Source organism: Brachyhypopomus gauderio, chromosome 3, assembly GCF_052324685.1.
Source record: "Brachyhypopomus gauderio isolate BG-103 chromosome 3, BGAUD_0.2, whole genome shotgun sequence".
Lineage (NCBI taxonomy): Eukaryota > Metazoa > Chordata > Actinopteri > Gymnotiformes > Hypopomidae > Brachyhypopomus > Brachyhypopomus gauderio.
Genome location: NC_135213.1, coordinates 37,913,335 through 37,936,739, shown reverse-complemented (window position 1 = coordinate 37,936,739; position 23,405 = coordinate 37,913,335). Strand labels below are relative to the sequence as shown.

Below are 23,405 nucleotides of genomic sequence, written 5' to 3'. Positions count from 1 at the left end.
TTTATGACACTGTAAACATAGAATAAAGTTTATCAAATATGGTAATTTGAGGGACCTTTACTTTGAAATGCCACATCAGATCTTCTTGATCTTGACTGAGTGACATCTCTAGGTGGTGTTCTACCATACTGTAGTGAAATTATTGAGTGCAATCAGGAGGATTTTATTTAATGACCCTGTAAACATAGAAAAAAAAAAGATCAAATATGGAAATTTGAGGGACCTTTACTTTGAAATGCCACATCAGATCTTCTTGATCTTGACTGAGTGACATCTCTAGGTGGTGTTCTACCATACTGTAGTGAAATTATTGAGTGCAATCAGGAGGATTTTTTTTAATGACCCTGTAAACATAGAAAAAAAAAGATCAAATATGGAAATTTGAGGGACCTTTACTTTGAAATGCCACATCAGATCTTCTTGATCTTGACTGAGTGACATCTATAGGTGGTGTTCTACCATACTGTAGTGAAATTATTGAGTGCAATCAGGAGGATTTTTTTTAATGACACTGTAAACATAGAATAAAATTGATCAAATATGGAAATTTGAGGGACCTTTACTTTGAAATGCCACATCAGATCTTCTTGATCTTACATGAGTGACATCTGTAGGTGGTGTTCTACCATTCTGTAGTGAAATTATCCTGTGCAATCAGGAGGATTTTTATTTATGACACTGTAAACATAGAATAAAGTTTATCAAATATGGTAATTTGAGGGACCTTTACTTTGAAATGCCACATCAGATCTTCTTGATCTTGACTGAGTGACATCTCTAGGTGGTGTTCTACCATACTGTAGTGAAATTATTGAGTGCAATCAGGAGGATTTTATTTAATGACCCTGTAAACATAGAAAAAAAAATGATCAAATATGGAAATTTGAGGGACCTTTACTTTGAAATGCCACATCAGATCTTCTTGATCTTGACTGAGTGACATCTATAGGTGGTGTTCTACCATACTGTAGTGAAATTATTGAGTGCAATCAGGAGGATTTTTTTTAATGACACTGTAAACATAGAATAAAATTGATCAAATATGGAAATTTGAGGGACCTTTACTTTGAAATGCCACATCAGATCTTCTTGATCTTACATGAGTGACATCTGTAGGTGGTGTTCTACCATTCTGTAGTGAAATTATCCTGTGCAATCAGGAGGATTTTTATTTATGACACTGTAAACATAGAATAAAGTTTATCAAATATGGTAATTTGAGGGACCTTTACTTTGAAATGCCACATCAGATCTTCTTGATCTTGACTGAGTGACATCTCTAGGTGGTGTTCTACCATACTGTAGTGAAATTATTGAGTGCAATCAGGAGGATTTTATTTAATGACCCTGTAAACATAGAAAAAAAAAAGATCAAATATGGAAATTTGAGGGACCTTTACTTTGAAATGCCACATCAGATCTTCTTGATCTTGACTGAGTGACATCTATAGGTGGTGTTCTACCATACTGTAGTGAAATTATTGAGTGCAATCAGGAGGATTTTTTTTAATGACACTGTAAACATAGAATAAAATTGATCAAATATGGAAATTTGAGGGACCTTTACTTTGAAATGCCACATCAGATCTTCTTGATCTTACATGATTGACATCTGTAGGTGGTGTTCTACCATTCTGTAGTGAAATTATTGAGTGCAATCAGGAGGATTTTTTTTATGACACTGTAAACATAGAATAAAGTTTATCAAATATGGTAATTTGAGGACCTTTACTTTGAAATGCCACATCAGATCTTCTTGATCTTGACTGAGTGACATCTGTAGGTGGTGTTCTACCATTCTGTAGTGAAATTATTCAGTGCAATCAGGAGGATTTTTTTTAATGACACTGTAAATATAAAACGGTGTAAAAGTAACAAATGTAATAATTTAAATTTACTTTCAAGGTTTTCATTTTCATAGACATTAAATACAGTTTGAGTCATGATTTATTAGTTCTGAATTAAACGATTTACTTGTGGAATTAAATGTGGAATCACAGGCAGCATCACCCATTACCGTAATCTATGGTATACGCGCAACTTCGCAATTTTTTCGGGGGCTGGCTTGACCAAGATTTTTTAAGTGAGGGCTGGCTTGACCGCAGTGAAAAGACGGCTAAACAACTCGCACCCTCGCCGGAATGTTGGAAGCGGACCGGAGACAACAAGCCTGGCCGACGTCTTCTTCCGTGCGGTGTCCAGAAGCGAGCGGTAGTGGTCCTTCAGGATCTCGCTGCGCCGGGCGAGGGTGTCGACAGCCCCCACGTGAAGGACGACGGTGCCGAAGTCATCTCGCTGCTTCAGCGCCGAGGGAAGCCGCCTGGCCACGTCCAGGACACGAGCGCCTGGAAAACAGGACACAGTGGGGTTTCTCTTTGACCCTGGCAGATCGACCTTCAAGTGTCGTGTAATCGAGTCGCCGATAACGAGGATACCGCCTTTATTCTTCTTTGGTGCCGGCGCTGGTGAGGGCGAGGTGGAGGACCCGGAGCTGAGCACCTCGAACGGGTTCGCAGAGGAGAAGTCCGGCTGAGGTAGGGGTGACGACGCCGGCTGCCTTCCGCGTCCTCGCTGGCGCTCCCAGCCTGGAGCACGGGTCAAGATGGCGGTCGCGCTGAGCCGCCGTGACGAGGGAGTGGAGACGGCCGAGTAGGCAGCGTCGCGGGCGGCCTCGAGCCTGGTCTTCTCCTGGGTGAGCTCCGCTTGCTTCTCCAGAAGACGTTCGATCTGTCGACCCAACTTCTCCAGCTCCGAGCCGAGCTTGACGAGAGCCCGTTCCTCCGCGGTAGCCATGAAAAACAGGGGAGACCAAACAGAGGGAGAAAGAGAGAAACAGAGGGAGAGAACAGAGGGAGAGAACAGAGGGAGAGAACAGAAGGAGGGAACAGAAATTAGATAAAATAATTAGATGTCGGTAAATGTATTACACTGATTTAGAATCGTAGTGTTTAATGTAAGTGTATTAGGCTATAGCTAAGCTATGCTAATTTGATAGTGATTTGATAGTCTCCACTGCTGAATGGATTTTTTGTTCAATCTAAGAATCACTTAATAACATTAAGGTTAGGTAAATTGACAGTCCCTGACAACATCTCCCTGAGTATGTGTCTGTGTCTCTCTGTTCAATAAAAAGCAGTTGTCTGAGTGTTTGTGCATGGATGTGTGTGCTTGTATGCCCAGTGGTGGATGGTGTTCTGTCACTAGGGTCTGTCCTCTCTCCCCTTCCTGCACCCCATTCAGTCCCCCAGGGGGCTGTGGATCCCGGTAGAGAGTACGCTGTGCGCAATTGGCTGCCGCTTCTCGCCGGTGTGTGTGTGATTGGCTGTCTGTGACTTGTACCTGTGTTAACAATTGTAAAGCGCCTTGGGTATCCTGAAAGGCGCTATATAAAATTTAACATTCATTCATTCATTCATAATAAAAGCCCAGAGATTGTCAGCATTGCAGAGTTGCCACTGGTGACTTCAGGAGGAACGGTTCCACCAGAGAAACCACCACCGGAGGTGTCTGCGTCTAGTGCCGAGGATGAACAGTCACCGAGCCCTCTTGTGACCACAGAACCAGATCCGCCCAAACCACCAAAACCTGTGGTGACTTCTGAATCACAGGAAATAGTGCGCAGATCAGCCTCCTCCAGATCATTCCACAGCGTGTCTGAAAGCCTCCTGATAGACTGAATGTTTAATGAGTCTTTTCTGCTAGAATGCATATTTCATGTTCTAAATGTCTATGCTAGGTATGGCTCATTTGTGGTCGACCTGTTAGGGTGAGTATATGTGTAGAAAAGTAATGAACACCAGATTCATTTTCAGTTTTCTTAAAGTTAAGTTTACCTACCATTGTGGGGGAGGAGTGGAGTAATGCAGGAGTAATTCTGACCAATAGAGGGTTCGAGTTAGAATTTGCGCATGTGCAAGTTCTACTAATTAAGTCCAGGTTGGTAAAATACTCCAAGACTCGTATAAAAGTATTGGTACGTTTACCAAACTATTATGCTATGAATAAAAAGTAGACCAACACCTTTTTACAGCAGGAGCATAAATGTGGGCTATCTCTTATACGTGCCGCTAACACTTTTTTACACCGTCAGCCTGTTAAGTGCACAAAAAGGGATGGTGCAGAACTTGCCGCAGTGTCTGTAAAACTGATCCTGTTTCGTTCAAACCACATTTTAAAAACTCCCCATAAAAATGGAGGAGAAAAGAAAAAAAAACATTAAAATCTAAAATATGTCCATGTTGAGCATTAAACAAATAAACCGAATCAACAACGAAAACAATGTCTTCACAATATCTGACAGTGTCTTTCTCTAGCTGTTTTGTGTATAATTTCGGAGATATGTTGTTGTTTGTGGATATGCGAAGGAAAGTTAAAATTTGTCCTATGGACATTAGAAGACCGTCAGTAAACGAAGTGCCTGTAATGCCGACGTCTGCCGTGTAGAGGCGCTGTTTCACAGGTCGGAATCACAGCAGTGCATCCAGACTTCCAGCAGCTCGTCCGTGTGCCAGTGTCGGGATGGGGCGCAATCACTGGTCAGCACACGTCCCGACTGAAGTGACGGAGATACCGTTATCAGCCCTGAGTTGAATCAACCTACTATCGTGTCAGGCAGGAATGATCTGAAATACAACTTTATTTGCAACGCTATGGTATTATGAAACAAAAACAATCAAAACAGTGCAGTGCGTTTTAAAATGCTCCTAAAGACGAGGTCCACGTCTGGGAAGAATGTTGTGTTGACCAGCACACAGATGTTCAGGATGTCCAACGGCAACAGGACTGTGACAGATCAGCTCGTTTCAAATGCGCCTCTTCAAATGCCGCATTGTAGCTCTTCTGCTGAAAACCAACCTCCCCTCCCCAAAGAAAACCCCTCTGTAAGGGTCGAGCGTCTCTTTTCAGAATCTGCATAGCTGAGATGTGTTTTTAAAAGTGCCCTCTGTCTGGTTACAGGCTCACAGTGCTAAACAATGGTGTAAATTCCCCTATGTAAGGTAAAGTAAAATTGCCCCTGGGTAAAATAAAAGTGACATATATTTTTGACAAGTACCAGCTATGTAATATGCTCTATGTGAGGTCATTTATAATGTCTAGTTAGACATGTGAACGTACCATATGTTCAGTGAAACAGGCGTGTTGTTTAGGTGTAGCTTTTCATCTGAGATTTACGGTGTGGAGTTACGGTGTGGATATAGGGGCTTATTACAGCAGTGAGGGGAGGATTCACACACAGTCCAGTCTGAGGCCCCATAATCTGTGGCTCAGGATCCTTTTGCTCTGCCAATGTGTTGTTGAGTTTTTACAGTGGTACGTGACATCTTTGTTCACCGCAGAATGGAGGCTGGGCATATATCCAGCAGGAGAATTAATCTATATGTTAAAAGTGAGATCGCTGAGGGTGTACAAAACACCTTCTTTATACTCTCTCTTCTCTCTCTCTCTCTCTCTAATAATAATAATAATAATAATAATAACAATGAATACATAAATAATGCTAATATCTACTTTGAAAAAGTCAGTGCATTGCCAGTGGTGGGCCACTAGGTGACAGTCAAACGCATCTTCAGCACCACAAACAGTAGACAGATTTATGCGTAACGCTGTCAGTGCCTTAAGCAACATTACCAAAGGGTAAAACTGTTGTATATTAAAGGAGGGAATGGAGCATGTACTTACTGCTATTTTGATGTAGAAGGGCTGCTTGAAGCCTTTGTGAGACTGGGAACAGGTAATGGCCTCCGGGCTGGAACACCCAACATCAACATACGTACATCAACATACGTCTGCCCCTCCATGCATCCATCCATCCATCCATCTATCCATCCATCTATCTGCCCCCCTGCTCCTGCCCAGGCTTGTTGACAGATGTGTTATGAAATGTCCAGTGCACCATCGAACGCCTACAGCAGCCTGCTCAGCCCACGGGGCCCTTGTGTACTGTAGTGCTGAACGGGGTATTACATCAACCTTCATACATGCTGGAAAAACCAAAACATTTGCTGTGGCATCGTGGCCACGTGGTTTTCATTGATATGCATTATAGTCTGAGACAATAATATTTTTGATGACAGCACGAAACATTACTGTAATTCACCCATTCAGCATAATGAACCAGTCAATCAACCAGCACATCTCTCCATTATCAACCAGTAGCTGCACAACATGTGTGTATATCTCAAGCATTAATCTTGTGCACGAATAGCAATGATTTCGCAAGTCTTAAACCTTTCATGTCAAAGCACATGTGCAGGCAAGGGCAGGATCTCGCTGATGATTGGATGGACTGAAGATTATCCGTCCATGCATCTGTCTGTCTTTTTTTTGGAGGTTATTCATTTATGTGAATCCTGCAGTCTGTGTGCATCATGTGTGCTGGAGGCTCTAATGGAAACCGCAACAGTGAAGCTACAGGACAGACACATGATGCACGGGGCAATTATGATGAATTAAGGGATGAAATAAAGAGGATTATTGTGTAAGCCAGTGGGAATACTCCTCTCCTCCTCCTCTCTTCTCTTCCTCCTCCTCTCCTCCTCCTCCCCTCCTCCTCCTCTCCTCCTCCTCTCTTCCTCCTCCTCTCCTCCTCCTTTCCTCCTCTCCTCCTCCTCCTCTCCTCCTTTCTTCCTCTCCTCCTCTCTTCTTCCTCTCCTCCTCCTCTCCTCCTCCTTTCTTCCTCTCCTCCTCCTCTCTTTCTCCTCTCCTCCTTCCCTCCTCCTCCTCTCCTCCTCCTCCTCTCTTCCTCCTTCCCTCCTCCTCCTCTCCTCCTCCTCCTCTCTTCCTCCTCTAATCTCATCACATGAACATCACTACCTCATCTTAAGCTGGCGCTGGCACTGGCTCTATTCACTGTACTAGTCATACAACTGTAGCATAAAAAATACAGATGGAATAATGCAGATGTAGTAATGTGCAAATACAACCCAGGAAAGTGGTATACACACACACACACACATACACACACACACACACAGAAACACACACACACACACACACACACACACACACCCATTCTCTCTCACACACACACACACACACACACACACACACACACACACACACACACACACACACACACAACACTCTAGTGGAAGGGAGTTGTAGGGGGAAAAAAAAAGAAAAGGATGTGTAATACCATATTGAGCCCCCAAGAACAGGCTTCATGTGTTACAGCAGCATATAAGTGGCTTTTGTGCTTTATTCTCTCCCCGGTCCATCATCGCTTGGAATGAGGGAGAGAGGGATGGAGAGAGAGAGAGAGAGTGAGAGAGAGAGAGAAATGGAGAGAGACGAGGGGATAAAGATGCAGTTTTCACCAATGATGGCAGAAACACACAGGCAAGCACTGGGTCATCAGAGGCGATTTACGCATTGATTGTTCTAAAGCTCAGAACATCACTTCATCTGGCAGCTGGAACAGTGAAACTCTCCGTGGTGCAGCAGTCATTCCTACTGACGCCACGCTGCACCTACGACTTGGCCCTCAGGGTAGAGTTCTAGCTAATGAAGATTTAAAGAACAAATCCCCTCTTAGGGAGCAATGCTGGATGAGGAAGGCAATACACACACACACACACACACACACACACACACACACACACACACACACACACACAGAGACATGCAGGCGTGTGCACACATATACTCACTCAGACACACATACACACCCATACACATCCATCCTTTCCCGTGTGGAAAATAACACATTTAAAATCGATTACGTGTGGCTTAGGCAGTCAATGCATTTCTTCTTTCAGTTATCACTGGGTTCTGAACACTATTCTCTCTTTCTCTCTATCCTCCCTCTCTATCTCTCTCTCACTCTACCCCCCTCCCCACCATCTCTCTCTCTCTCCCTCTCTCCTCCCTCATCATTTTACTACTTTATCACTGCCATAACCGGGAGCAGAGGGGTTTGTGCATGTAAATGTGCCGAGCTGGGTCCAATTGGACACATAGTGGACCCGTCATCGTAAACATCAGAGGGAATGGACCCATATATTGAGCATCTTCACCATGTTTTTGAAAAAGCAAAAGAGCAACGCACAAAACACACACGCACCAAAGTTAGACAAAATCAATGCACTATGAGACGTGTGTTCACTGAATGCCCCCGGGGCTCGACAGCTCTGGTTATACTGCGGCAATGTGACCCTAGCTGTGATGAAAGAGAACAAACATTTCACCAAAATAAAATCAGTGCGTGTTCTCCTGCACTAACTCACGCCCCCTCCCTCCTCCGCACGCCCCTACACTCACAGAACGACAGAGTGAGAGAGAAGAATGGGAGAGAGAAGAAAAAATGAAAAATGTGAGAAAGATCTCGCAAAACTAAGAGCAAGCGTACTATTTTGTGCCCACTTGTAGGAGCTGTCATTTAGTCATGGTGTCAGTGCAGGCCGTAAGTATATTCTGATGGAAACTAGCTGAGCTTTTGATTACAAGAATGCTGCACATTCTGTGGTATATCAAATGAAACTACATGTTACACACAAAATACAAATTTACACATAACACAAAGTTACACATGATTGTATGTGGGACTGGAATCAAATGTATACAGCGAAATTGTTTGACTGTATCGTTCGCACTGCAATTTGTTGACAAAAACCAAATCTGACTGAAATCCAGACAAGACAGACAAAAAAACCTGCAAAATTAGAAACTTACTCATTCAAAACAAACTGAGCACATACAGCCTCCTGTGAAAATGGAACCTCTGCCCCTATGTCCTATATGGTATAAGAACGCAAAAATGCAAAACATAAAATTTAATAACATTTCAGAATTTCAGAATTGACTTACAAGTAAAACATGGTCCACAATTGTTGCCCTTATTTCACTGTTTTGTCCCCTCAGCCTTACACCACACAGTCTTACCCCTCTACACCACACAGTCTTACCCCTCAACACCACACAGCCTTACCCCTCTACACCAGTCTTACCCCTCTACACCACACAGTCTTACCCCTCTACACCACAGTCTTACCCCTCTACACCACACAGTCTTACCCCTCAACACCACAGTCTTACCCCTCAACACCACACAGCCTTACCCCTCTACACCACAGTCTTACCCCTCTATACCACGCAGTCCTACCCCTCTACACCACAGTCTTACCCCTCTACACCACAGTCTTACCCCTCTACACCACACAGTCTTACCCCTCTACACCATGCAGCCTTACCCCTCTACACCACACAGTCTTACCCCAACACCACACAGTCTTACCCCTCAACACCACATAGCCTTACCCCTCTACACCACAGTCTTACCCCTCTACACCACACAGTCTTACTCCTCTACACCATGCAGTCTTACCCCTCAACACCACACAGCCTTACCCCTCTACACCACAGTCTTACCCCTCTACACCACACAGTCTTACCCCTCTACACCACACAGTCTTACCCCTCTACACCACAGTCTTACCCCTCTACACCACATAGTCTTACCCCTCTACACCACGCAGCCTTACCCCTCTACACCACACAGTCTTACCCCTCTACACCACACAGCCTTACCCCTCTACACCACACAGTCTTACCCCTCTGCACCACACAGTCTTACCCCTCTACACCACACAGTCTTACTCCTCTACTCCACACAGTCTTACCCCTTTACACCACACAGTCTTACCCCTCAACACCACACAGCCTTACCCCTCTACACCACACAGCCTTACCGCTCTACACCACACAGTCTTACCCCTCAACACCACACAGTCTTACCCCTCTACACCACACAGTCTTACCCCTCAACACCACGCAGTCTTACCCCTCTACACCACACAGTCTTACCCCTCTACACCACACAGTCTTACCCCTCTACACCACGCAGTCTTACCCCTCTACATCATGCAGTCTTACCCCTCTACACCACACAGTCTTACCCCTCTACACTACACAGTCTTACCCCTCAACACCACACAGCCTTACCCCTCTACACCACAGTCTTACCCCTCTATACCACGCAGTCCTACCCCTCTACACCACAGTCTTACCCCTCTACACCACACAGTCTTACCCCTCTACACCATGCAGCCTTACCCCTCTACACCACACAACCTTACCCCTCTACACCACACAGTCTTACCCCTCAACACCACACAGTCTTACTCCTCTACACCATGCAGTCTTACCCCTCAACACCACACAGCCTTACCCCTCTACACCACAGTCTTACTCCTCTACACCACACAGTCTTACCCCTCTATACCTTGCAGTCCTACCTCTCTACACCACACAGTCTTACCCCTCTACACCACAGTCTTACCCCTCTACACCACACAGTCTTACCCCTCTACACCACATAGTCTTACCCCTCTACAACACGCAGCCTTACCCCTCTACACCACACAGTCTTACCCCTCTGCACCACACAGTCTTACCCCTCTACACCACAGTCTTACTCCTCTACTCCACACAGTCTTACCCCTCTACACCACACACAGTCTTACCCCTTTACACCACACAGCCTTACCCCTCTACACCACACAGCCTTACCCCTCTACACCACACAGCCTTACCCCTCTACACCACACAGTCTTACCCCTCTACACCACACAGTCTTACCCCTCAACACCACGCAGTCTTACCCCTCTACATCACACAGTCTTACCCCTCTACACCACACAGTCTTACCCCGCTACAGAGGAAAGCATGAGTACAGGATCGTCTTACCATCGCTGATAATTGACAACTGTCCATGACCATTAGCAGAATGGTACAAAAGCGTGAAACAAAAATGTGAAACACAATGAGAAATGCGATTATGATGTGCAAAAGTGACAAGGAGATGTGGAGATTGAATGAGCAGTTTTGAGAATTTCAATTCTGTTCTGAGAAATGAACCAAATGAGAAAAAAATGTAAAATGTTTGTGAGCAAAGATGGAGATATCTGATGAGACTTCAGGGCATGACACTGGACTCTGGAGCAGCTTTCTGTTTATCTGCACTCATTTCACAAGTGGCTGGACCTTGAAAATATATTTGAGTATTCTGTAGATATGTACTGACGGATTATCATGAGTGCAGGGAAAATGGGTTTGTGGTTCTCCTAAAATAACCCTGCTGCATAAAGATGAGCAGCAGGGCAAGAAGAGAAGAGGCCGTCCTCGGTGTGACCTTAACCTCTGACCCCTTGATATGACTTTTCAACTTCACCTTGAAAACAGCCAAGAAACATTTTTTCACCCATAATCATAGGTGTAAAGTAAAAAAGCTGAATGTTGTTTTTTAAATGTCATTTTGCTTGTATCATTTATCAATTTACAATGTAATAATTTATCAGTCACAAAGTAATCGCCATCACGTTTAGCAAAAACAATGTTTTTTTTTTCCAGATGACACGCTCACGACAGACATAGGAAAATTACTCACACGGAAGATTAAAATACCCTGTCATCATGACACGCCATCGCAGCAGTTACGTGACATGTTTGACGCTTCATTGAGCTTTACTCAGGTGTACCTGAAGATGTCTGTGGGACAGTACACCATCTGTCCAAGGGCAGGAAACAAACCAGACCTCATCCTCCCAGCCCCGAAACACTGTGTACTGTACACGTGAACTCACAGTGAACGTGTGGCAGGACGCAAGTGGGGACGGATTTTAAACTCTATCAAGCTTATTTAAGATGAAACTGCTGACCAAGACCAGCGGGGGTCTTTAAGCTCCATCGCATTCCAAAGCTTTCTACCCTCAAAGTTTAATTCTTTGCATAGCTGACATAAATAATTTTCAAAGGTGTCTTTTAAAAACTTTTTCCACTTCACATGGATTTTAATAAAGCTTTACATATTTACAAATCAAACGGGTGGCATGATCTGTTCTGTATAACCTGTGCCTGCAAAGATTTAAGGATTATGATCATCTAAAGACTGTAAATAAGTCTTACGGTACGTGCCAAGAAGACACTGATTGGTGAACTACATGCAGATATCTGTGAGGAAGCTCTGGAGGACAAGAACAGACTGACTGGAGCTGTTGGTTATATGACTGTATTTGGGGTTATTTGACTGTATTGGGGGTATATGGCTGTATTTGGGGTTATTTGACTGTATTTAGGGTAATATGACTGTACTTGTGTTATATGAACTCATATAACACAAGTACAGTCATATTACCCTAAATACAGTCAAATAACCCCAAATACAGCCATATACCACCAATACAGTCAAATAACCCCAAATAACACAAATACAGTCCTGTATTTGTGTTATTTGGGGTTATTTGACTGTAATAGTAGCTACTATATTGTGCTTAAGCTCATTTCCATCATTCCTAATGCCATAAAATATGGAGTGAGTGAATTTTATAGACCTATATATAAAAATATATAGGCCTATATATATAAATATATCGGCCTATATAAAACAATCATTATAGACCAGAGTGGATGTGTAATGTGTGTGGGGCGAGGCGACGGACGAGACAGGAATCCTTTAAGTTTCGCTTTCCATACGTTACTTATTGACAGACAGCGCACATGAAACATGTTAGCAACGAACATCCAACAACGACGAACACAGGACACCGCGCGAACGCACATTAAATAGACAAACCACATAAACCCCAAGTGATGACGAGACGAGCCACAGGTGAGACGGATGAACACAAGACGCACCCGCACCCACGGAGATACAATATATCTCAATTGTATCTCAATGTATCTCAATTCAGGGGCTGCAGCCCACGAAGTGCGCATTTGTAGGCCGGTTACGTCACTGTGCCGCGACGAGGCTGTCCCAATTCGTGGGCTCCTTCTTATGCGGCCGACGAATGTAGCCTTCAAAACCCCGAAAACGAAGGATGCATCTGAGTATCCTTCGCGTCCCACCATATCCCAGGATTCATTGCTCTATGAACAATAAACAGGCGGAGTCTAGTGTACGGGCCAAAGAATTCGTTTTTAAATGTCGGTATTTTTTAAATATGGACATTTATACTGCAGTGAGATGCTAAATAACATGCCAGTTATTAATGATATTGCAGGTAAACATGTGCTTTGAATAGTTACTAAAGAGTAACGTTTATAAAAATACATTGAATTTTGTTATGAAGTTATACTTCCCGCCAAACATGTGAATACATGTTCAACGCATTTTCTTTTAGGCATTTGTGGGTGATGTGATATTTGTCGGACAGCTCGCTAACACGTATGTAACGTATGTAACGGGGCAGAGCGTGGTAACGCAAACATACGTCTTGCGAAGATTAGACTGTGGCTGTGTTCGAAATAGTCTACTACATACTACTGGCATACTGATCGAGCCCCAAATCAGTATGTCGTATGCAGTATGTGACCAAAATGAAATTATCCAGTACGCGAAACATACCCGGATGACCTACTACTTCCGCAAAATATTCCAGTACGCGAACAGAGCTATCTTCGTGGTGTACTGCATCCCATCATGCAACGCTACGTTCACGTGACCCCGTAGTGTGCTTTGCTTTTGTCGCATACTGGAAACTGTACTGCATACTACTATGAGGACCAGTATGCAGTATCCAGTATATACTGAGTCCAGTATGCAGTATCCAGTATGTAGTAATCTATTTCGAACACAGCCAGACTCATTTAACAGCCGTGAGATGCAGCCTACCCGGCCTTCGAAGTGTGTGGCCACCGTGGGCTGCGGTCTACGCGGTCTACGTAGGCTGCAGCCCCTGAATTGAGATGCAGCCACAGACGCAGACGAGTAGACGCAGACGACGTAAACACACGCCCAAACGGAGGGGTCGGGGACCGTAACGTGACAGGATGCATTGCCATAGTTCCAGCCATAGGCCAACATCCCAACATCTAGTGTGATGATGCTCTTGTGTTATTTTATTATCTCAAGGTAGTTAAATAATGACGCCTCTCCGTAAGACAGAGCAAGAACTAACGTCAGTCCTGTCATGTAAACTTTTAAAATGTACATCACGCATAATAATAGCTGCACTTACAGCCTATGTCCACCAGAGGGCACGTTGACTATGTCTACGTTTCACTGTCTACTTAACTTACAGATGGGGAGCTTTAACAAAAGCAGTGTGTTATTCCTGTGTGTCCTACAGCAACAGAAAGTAATTTTCATCTTATTTTCTCCTGTCCTTAGACTTGAATTCATTTAGGGCAAAAATCCCACTGGACAGTAATGACAAAATAATAATTTAGTTTGGCTGATGAGGCAGTGTAGTAATGTCGAGGTGAAAGGTCAAACATAGGTTATACTCCTCTTGGTCAGAGAAAAATGTAGGTGACATTTTAGCAGACAGGCCAATCAATACATTTATAGAAGACCTTTGTCTGGTGACTTCTAAATCAGAATGTTTAATTGCTCTCTCTCTCTCTGCCTTAATCACACCTTCTGTTGGCAGCTACAGTAAAACAAAAGATCAAATGATTAGTCAACGACAAGGTTATCTCGATAAGACATTCAACCTTTTGGCTCATTAGCTATTAACTAGATTTAACTAGTGCAGCCCTTGCTCAAATGCAGCCAGGACGGCATGAACAAGATCACAGCACTCTTTCCCGTTTTCTCCTTTGTAGAAGCATCGTTCATGACCATGTAAATGTCACAACTTTACAGCATTTATGATTCTTTTCATTGATTTCTGTCTCTTCTATCACTTCCTGATAGTTTCCTCATCAGAGTGCCGACATGTCAGCACTCCCGTAGGTCACTGCGTCTCGGCCTTTTATTCGGTATTTATTTATTTTTTGTTCTGTATTGACTGTAAGAAATCAATATGGCTCAGCATACAGAAATGCAGCTGTTCGCTGCCTTCATCACCGGACACAAATCCATGATCCGCCAGAGCGGTGCTGGTTTAAGACTGATATGGATCAATAAACAGCGTTTCAAGGATACTGAAGCAATGTGGCACCAACTCTTCCTCTGGTGTTTTCTGTCTTCTGCAGTGGGTGTTTACACTTCATACGCTGTCCAGGGTTTTTTGTTGTTGTTGTTTGTTTGTTAGTTTATTTGCCATCTGTATAGAGTGCAACATCAGTGATTCAAATGAAAGTGGCACCATTTTGTTCTTAGAGGAAAAAGAGGCTTTTGTTGTTGTGTAATCTTAGTGTTATTGTGTAATCTTAGTGTTATTGTGTTATATTTGTGTTATAATTCCACGTTTTTGCACTCATGGCGTTCTTGCAGGGGAGCTGAGGCCACGTTGCTGGCCTGTTATCTATTCGTTTACATATACTAATTGTTGCAATCACGTTTCCCTTTTCGACACAGAAAATCATTAAGCAGTTATACCAGAGAGGGAGAGGGCCCCTCCAAGAACTGGCCACAGCACCTTTGCACAATAAAACCTGATGTTCCATGGCACCATCTCCCAATAAAATTAATGCGGTAAAAATACTGCACACTCCAGTGCTAAAGAGGCCACTTTGCAGCTTATGGTGGACACTCAAGCATGCGAACAGGTCAGACATCTTTTACGTCGAACCATGTCAGATTTCAAATACCGCTTCTGTAATCTCCATTTAGGAAATGGCCATGAGTAGCCATGAAAGAAAAGAGAAAATCAATATGTCTTTGGGTCCTCTCGCAGACGGGCTCTGATGTGTGTGTTTGGTGGTGGGCGGGTGGTGAGGACGTGTGGGGAGCTTAAAGAAATGTTGGCAGAGGAGTGCTTCATCGTGCACAGAGAAGTCACGACAGTTGCAGTGTCCTCCTGAATTTTTCGGTTGTGTGCTCTCCACCGCAATGCAACCAGTAAGAACGCAGCAACTTAGAACGGGGGCTGATCCCACTTACGGTGAAACGGCCGACAGGCAGAAACCTGCTCGCCGTGATGGTTCCGTGAGTAGTAGCGTAACTCATTCACAGTGATACTCACAGGTCAGATATTATCTTCTTTTTGCATAATTCAAAGACATGTAACACCATGCATAATTCAAAGACATATTACTAAGAATAACGATGGTGTCCTTGTTAGGACTGCAGACACATCTAGAATATCCTGGATATCATTTTTAATAAGCATCAAATCTCCCCTGTCCTTGGTGTCCAAAACTGCTCCGTGTTGTCCACAGCACTTTAATGACACTATAAATCTGTGGCACAATATCTTTACAGTCCAGTACCAGCATCAAGACAACAGTATATCAGGCCATTTCCACGTGTCCCATATGTTTCCGTCCCCAGTGGGGCAGCCTGCCGCAGGTGAATGGCTAATCTATTCTCTTTCAAATGCGCGCTGGTTAAAGTGAGCAGTGGCGGGCCGTGATGCCGGTCCACTGTGCCAGGGGCGTCTTGTTTGTGCACTTGCGGGTCTTTCCACTTCAGACGGCATTCATTATGCATACTCAGTCAACGGCAGCCATTACCACACAGCATCTCCAAATGCTAATTGTTGCAGTTGGTAGATGAAACTCAGTGTGTGTCAAGATCCTGTGTTGTGGAAGGGAAAATTTTTATGGGAAATAACAAGCAACACTGCTATTGTGTGTTCATATTTCCTTCTGCAGCTTTGGAGTTTAGTGGTAAATAAATAAAGCTGGTCGAATTAGCAGCACTGAGCAATCGGTCTTATCCAACACTGCCTGCAACAGGGGGAAGATACATACATCTTTATCAATGCGTATGGCGTCTGGGAGTCAGTGGTAGGGCTGGAACTTCAAGCAGCAGAGACGGTTCATAGCTGAAACGTGATCTAGAAACCCTGGTCTCCGCTCTTTCATTACAAAATGTTTGCATGCAAAATTAATCACAAGCATTGATGCAAGGTGACATTGTATGACATATTTTGCTTGCTAAACCAAAGAGAGTGCTGGTATATACACAGCACAGGTGGGGGCAGAGAGAGAGACAGATACAGATACACAGGCAGAGAAAGAGGCCGAGACACAGAGACAGATGCAGACAGACAGGCACAGAAAGAGGCCGAGACACAGAGACAGATGCAGACAGACAGGCACAGAAAGGGGCCGAGACACAGAGACAGATGCAGACAGACAGGCACAGAAAGAGGCCGAGACACAGAGACAGATGCAGACAGACAGGCAGAGAAAGAGGCCGAGACACAGAGACAGATGCAGACAGACAGGCACAGAAAGAGGCCGAGACACAGAGACAGATGCAGACAGACAGGCACAGAAAGAGGCCGAGACACAGAGACAGATGCAGACAGACAGGCACAGAAAGAGGCCGAGACACAGAGACAAAAGCAAAGAGAAGTGCAGAGTTGAAGCTTATGTCTCTGGTACACAATTACATAACTGTGTATAACTCAATAGCAGAGCACTGCTTATGATTTCCAATATGACCCTTACTGCCTTTTATAAACCACATCAGAATGAAACATGAAACTTTATGAGATTTGCAGTTGAAATTTACAGATTAGTTCAGGCCTACATTACTATTAAAATTTAACACCAATTATGAAAAGATCTTTTGTGGTCCTATAAATATTTAAGAAGTCTTCAAACCACATAAGCAGTGAATTTAAGGTGGCTGAGAAATTGTACACACACACACACACACACACACACACACACACACACACACTGAAACAACACACACACACACAAACACTTCCCCATCTCACTTCGGCTCAGGGAAAAGAACATTTCTCAAGAAGATTCTAAAAGATCACTTGGATCACGTTGCTATGACAACAGGGGAGTGTACTGGTGTGAAAGCAATTTCAGAGATGTGCAGGACCATTTAGAGCCACTCGACATACATAGTGTGAATGAGTGGAGAAAACCAAACACAGATTCATCCATTTGGGCAGGTGGCTCGGCTAGTCTAGTCTAGTCTGCAAATGTGCCCGTAATCCTGTTGTAATCCTCATGTTCTTAACTTCATCTGATCATTTTGGGTGCTCATTGATTTAGACTAGAGTCTTTACTGCATGTTTGCACAATCAAATTATTTCAGCAATGATAAAAATTGCAATGCATAGTAAAGTTAAGATGAGAGACTGTGCGTTAGTGTTGGAAGCTGCAGGCAGCACAGAGCAGGAACTGTTGAAGGAATTCAGCATCGTGATTCAGGAAGGACTCTAGTCCCATGGACCTCTGAGCCACAGAGGGTTACCAAAACAGACACCCACGATACAGGCTCCCAGACGGGCACCATCTGCTAAGATCTCAGATGGCTTCCAGAGGAGGATGCACGGATACAGAAAGTGCCAGAAAGAGATTCAGGGTTTTTTTTTTTTGCACTGGTCAAGGATCAGTTTTTCTTGCCATATGCCTATGCTGGCTGTTACAAGGGACACGGTGAAACAGGTCTCAGATCAGTGATGAAGGACAAGTTCTTCACAGCACATGCTCATGTGTAGGAATGTTTGGCTCTTTGGTAAATGTTTATTTCACTTAGAGGGCCCATTAGACCTAGGATAGGCTGGGTAGGTATATGGTCATGTATTATTCAGACGTGGTACAGTAGAACTGGTGTGTGAGTGTGTGTGTGGTTGGGGGTTGGGAGTTACTAGAAAAATCACGTGTGTGGCTTCTGTCGTTCCCAGCTTTCTATGTTGATGTTAATGTGATGCATCTTTTGAGCTCTGTTTGTGTTTTATTTTGTTCCTTGCAGAAGGGTTCGGATCTGTTAAAGGGAGAAACGGGAGCATTTTGTGACATACTGATACTGCATACTGATCCTTGGCACCTTGATGATTTATTTTCTTTCATGTAACTGTCGCATTTTTTGCACGTTTTTATTCAGGAAGTGGCGCGTTAAATAATATCGGATTTCCTCGGTTAAAGTACCAAACGTAAAAAAAAAAAAAAAAAACAACCCGAAACCATTTTGCCGTTGGTTTCCTGCCTGCTGGCCTCCATGTCTTGCTCATGCGGTGCTGTCGTGCACGTGCTGTCACGGCGACGGGTCAGGAGCGGCTCGCGCACGTCGCTCGGGTCATGAGCCGCGTGCCGCCTCCTTCCGCTCGCGCTCCCGGTCCATCTGGGACGCGATGCGGCTGCCGGCGGTTTCTCTCCGCTACACATTCCAGCTCTTTCCCAGGCTGCACTGGTGCGCCATGAACGAGGGCAGCACAATCCATAATGGGGTGTGTTAGCCCGGTGTCGTACAGTAACGATCGGCCGGTGGCAGGACGAAGTGCTGAGAATAGAAAGTAGAGACGGAGCTGTTTTGGGGCGCGATGCCCTGGAGCCGTGTGTCCCACCACTGACAGGCCCAGTGAGGGACAGTCGGATGATTCTGCTTTGTCGGTAAAAGTCTGTGCATGTCTTGGACAAAGAGTCTGTTAGCTGCCCTAAAGAAGTTTCTTCATCCCCATAAGAAATGTTGAATAATATTTTAAATATTTTCGACCATGTTTGTGCTAAAATCATCTGAGTCTGCACAGTAGATATAGATTTATGGTGAGCACGGTACAATTTCCTCATGTATCCAAGGTTGAAGTGCAGTATCCTTTTCTTGAGTGCACATAGCAGAAGAGAATCCATCAAAGCCAAGAACCCAGAGTTCCTCCTTGAAATGAAGAACCTTGCCACAAAAGCTCTGCCAATTATCTTCAAAGCCCTGGTCGTTTGCCGCAAGCCGCTTAGATAACCACCTGGGTCCATACAACTGCTTCTGACTCCATCTTCCCGTCAAATACATCCTTCCCTCAGACGCCTCAGCAGAGTATATTGAACCAACGGCTTAAAGTTCACACCTGACGAATGAGATGGGTGTGAAAGCTTATGATTCCACAACCCCTAATCAGTTCATTGCACCGTTGTCTGCTTTTCAACTCGTGTTTGAGTGTTTTAGAGCACCTGGGTTTCTTCTCGACAATATTAGCTAAATCCTATTGCCAAGGTTTTTATTTATTTATTTATTTTTTAACCAAAATACATTTTTGAAATGTGGTTGCAGGATTTGTTCGCTGTATAAAAATAACCTGATAGCCAACTGCAACTTCCTGGGCTATTTTGCTCATCTATCTTTCCGGATGCTGTAAAGAGTAGGTGTGGTGTCATAAATATTTTTGAGCACTCAACATGCCAACTTTGTTTGTTTTTTTTCTACCAGACGACATTATGGTTAACCGTAGACATTTGCTTTAAGTGTGTGCTACCAAGCCTCAAATGCCAAGCCATACGACCTGCTTTCTAAAGTACAGCAGATGATTAACACTCTTTATGTGATGGTGATGATGGTGATGATTGTGATGTCTGTGATGTTGTTCATGCAGTCAGCTCGTGTTCTGGACTGATATATTTTTTATCCTTCCTGTCACCCCATTACTTTATTTTAGAGTGGAGTGTCCGTTCGTTTCTGTGGGCTAATGGGGTCTCTGTCTCTCACTGCTGTATCGAGCTTGTGGAAAGGTTTGGAGGGTTCCTTCACTCCGGTTGGCTGTCAGCAGCGTGACAGATGGAGGGGCTTGTTTGAGTCATGCGTTATTATCTGCCAGCCAGAATGAAGGCGAGCTAAAGTGCTAGCTCAAACACTACCTGTGACAAAGGTCTGTTCCCCACACACCCTCCACACGGAAGACAGATTCATTCCACACACATGCACGGTGTCGCACTTTAATCACTGACCCTGCACTGTAGTTCAGGTTCCGTCTTCAAACCTGTATTGGACCGGCTTAATGACCGGCAGGATGACTACTGCCTTAGCATCATACGTGTGACAGAAGGGAACGAAGTATACGAAGCAAAGGCTAATTGCTAAAATGCTGTCAGGTTTGTGTGCTCATTAATCCTTCCTCTGTGTTCCTAATACCCCTCATAGCTTGTTTAGAGGTTTAGAGGCCTTTATCTGTGCCACTTGTCAACAGTGATTTTGCTCTCAACCTTGTAGACAGGCAGAGATGAATTAGAGCTACTGATGCTGATCGTTAACTGGTGAAATAGTTTCAGTTTCGCAGGGTGATGTTGGAACAACATTCATGGCAATACTTGAACCGCAAAGCAATGTCATCTTTGCCTGGTGGAGTTTTTGTGCAGAGCAGTCCTGTCCCCCTACCCAGTAAACCACAAATGGCAGGTGTGGGTCAAAAAATGAAGGTGATGGTGACACAACATTCCCACAGAGCTGTAACAGGCTGATCGCGTATTGCTCATAACGTTCTTTGATTTTCATGATATTTAAAACCAAGAGCCTTGATTGATTTCTGTGATTCACTGCTATCAGAAGAATGAAAACTTTTCTATAGAATAGAATATAGATATATATATTTTTTTATATATATCTTTTTTTTATATATATGCGTGTGTATATATATGTATATATTTGTATATATGTAGGTATGTTTTTTTTTCTTCCCCGCCCTTCTGTCTTTTCTCTTTTTCTCTCTCTCCCTTCTTTTCTTTCTATATTCTATCCTCTCATGGTCCACCTAACCCCAATAATTGTCATCACTTTATTATACAGAATTGTTATTATTTGATCTATTATTTGATATTAAAACAAAGTTGTCCTCTAAAGATGGGGGGGTGGAGGTGGGCCAAAAAAAAAAAAAAAAAAAAAGAAGAATGAAAACTCAATGATTTTTCTGATGTTTGCTTGTCCTGTTGTGCATTATGGTCATGCTGTGAAAGTTAAACATCACATTAAGCTTAATGATTAAATGCTGTTTTGGCAGAGAGCACGAAATCTGATTATTATCAGATCGAGTTATTATCAGATCGGGTTTTATCAGATTGGGATTTCCTGTGTATGAGAAATTCAGACCTTCGAATGATCTTATCGCTGAGCATCCACTATTACACTAGATGCAGCAAAACTGGAAACTGGGTATTTCAATTCTAACAAACCATTTGGGTCTTGCTGGACACAGTCATGTCAGAATGCATTGGACCTAATTATTGAGAAGCTGACACCAGCACCAGTTTTAGGTTTTGCAGACCCATGGTTACCATACATACTTCACACTGATGCTAGAACCACCGGACCAGGTGCAGATTTATATCAAGGGCAAGACGGGCTCTCATGTGAAATAGCATATGCCAGTAGAAGAATGTCATGGAGTGTCATATCCAGCACACAAACTGGACCTCCTGACCCTGAAATGGGCAGAGAACGTTCATGATTACCTGTATGGGGACAGTTTCACTGTGATGACGGACAATAGCCCTCTTACCTACGTCTTCACTTCACCAAAGCTGGATGCCACAAGCTATCATTGATTAGCCAATTAGTTACTTATTCAACTTTCAATCTTGACATTAAGTACAGAGCATACAAGCATGACCCGGAAGTAGATGGCCTTTCACGACAACCCCACTCTGTCAGTGCATCAACGACCTTCTTTCACAAGAAGTAGGTGAAAGAGTAAAAAGGTTTACATCACATCCCTCATCACCTGACCTTCCTGCCGACACAGGCACGGTCATCTGCAACAGGCATCTGCTGTTGATGAGGATGATGATGATGATACCTCCCCTGTCTCGTTAGTAGAATCACATGCACTACATCCAGGAGCTGTGCCCGATGACCTGCCAATGCTGCTGGAAGTCTTACAGCGCTGCCTTTCACCAGGGTGAGCGCGCCAGAAGGCTCAGCCTGTCATTACATAAATTATTTCCATGACTGAGACAGGAGACCACTCTCCACACCATTCCAGACTTGAAACTTCTGCTGTTACTGCTGAAAGAACGTCATCGCCTTGAACTAAAAAACCGTCATTTTGCACAGAAATCCCCAAGTGTGACTCTCATCCTGTTTGTCAGCTTGTACTACCTGAAGCAAAAAGACCAGTAGATCCAAAGGTCTCCATGATATTGTGAATTGAAGGAACTCTGGATTTGGTCAGATCCAGGTTGTACTGGTGAAGAATGGCCTCAAATGTTGAAATGAAAGATAAATGTGGTCAGTGCAGCAGAAGTGAAAACTGCACCTCTTGTGAACATTGGAGACCCATGGAGTTGGTCTGTATTGATTTCATATCTTTAGAAGCTGATATCAAGTATTACAACAAACACAGCAGCCATACCTACCAGAGATCAAAAGGCCAGCGCGGTTGCAAAATGCCTGTGAGAACAGTTCCTCTGGCATTATGGAGAAAAACTCCACAGTTAGGAGAATTTGAATCTGGCCTCCTCAAAGAGCTTTACCCTCATAGGCACTTGTAAGGTGAGGACCACTACTTATTATTCAAGAGAACCATGTTCACATCCCAGCATTTGTTTTTTAACAATGTTTTGTTAAAAACCTCACCCATGCTTACTGCACTAAAAATGAAGGCCCATGATACTCACCATATGAACTCATGTTTGGTAGGAAACATAGATTACCTGTTGATGTTGCATTCAGGTTTCCGTCTCCACATGTCGAATTCATGTCTCATTCGTATTTCGCGAGGAACATACAATCCTACTGGATGAAAAGTTATCACCTCGCCATGAGAAATGCCCAGAAGGTAGCAGAGAAGAACAAAAAACACTTTGATTAACTGGTCAGGGATTCCACTTTTGTGTGGATATGCAAT

General features: G+C 43.8%; 1 protein-coding gene across 1 annotated transcript; it reads right to left on the bottom strand.

The window, feature by feature from the left end:
* Positions 1–2,079: 2,079 nt before the first annotated feature.
* On the bottom strand, positions 2,080–2,992 carry LOC143509650 (uncharacterized). The gene is made up of 2 exons (XM_076998499.1): positions 2,436–2,992; positions 2,080–2,345 (listed from the first exon to the last, which is right to left on the bottom strand). The coding sequence occupies exons 1-2, from the start codon at positions 2,791–2,793 to the stop codon at positions 2,080–2,082; spliced, it is 624 nt and encodes a 207-aa protein (XP_076854614.1). The 5' UTR covers positions 2,794–2,992.
* Between the last annotated feature and the right edge of the window lie 20,413 nt (positions 2,993–23,405).

Bases quoted from the DNA above. Each gene is read 5' to 3' on its own strand.
- LOC143509650 (XM_076998499.1), bottom strand. From the start codon at position 2,793: ATGGCTACCGCGGAGGAACGGGCTCTCGTCAAGCTCGGCTCGGAGCTG. The intron at 2,346-2,435 runs GTATCCTCGTTA...CCTGTTTTCCAG, and splicing joins ACCAAAGAAGAATAAAGGCG to GCGCTCGTGTCCTGGACGTG.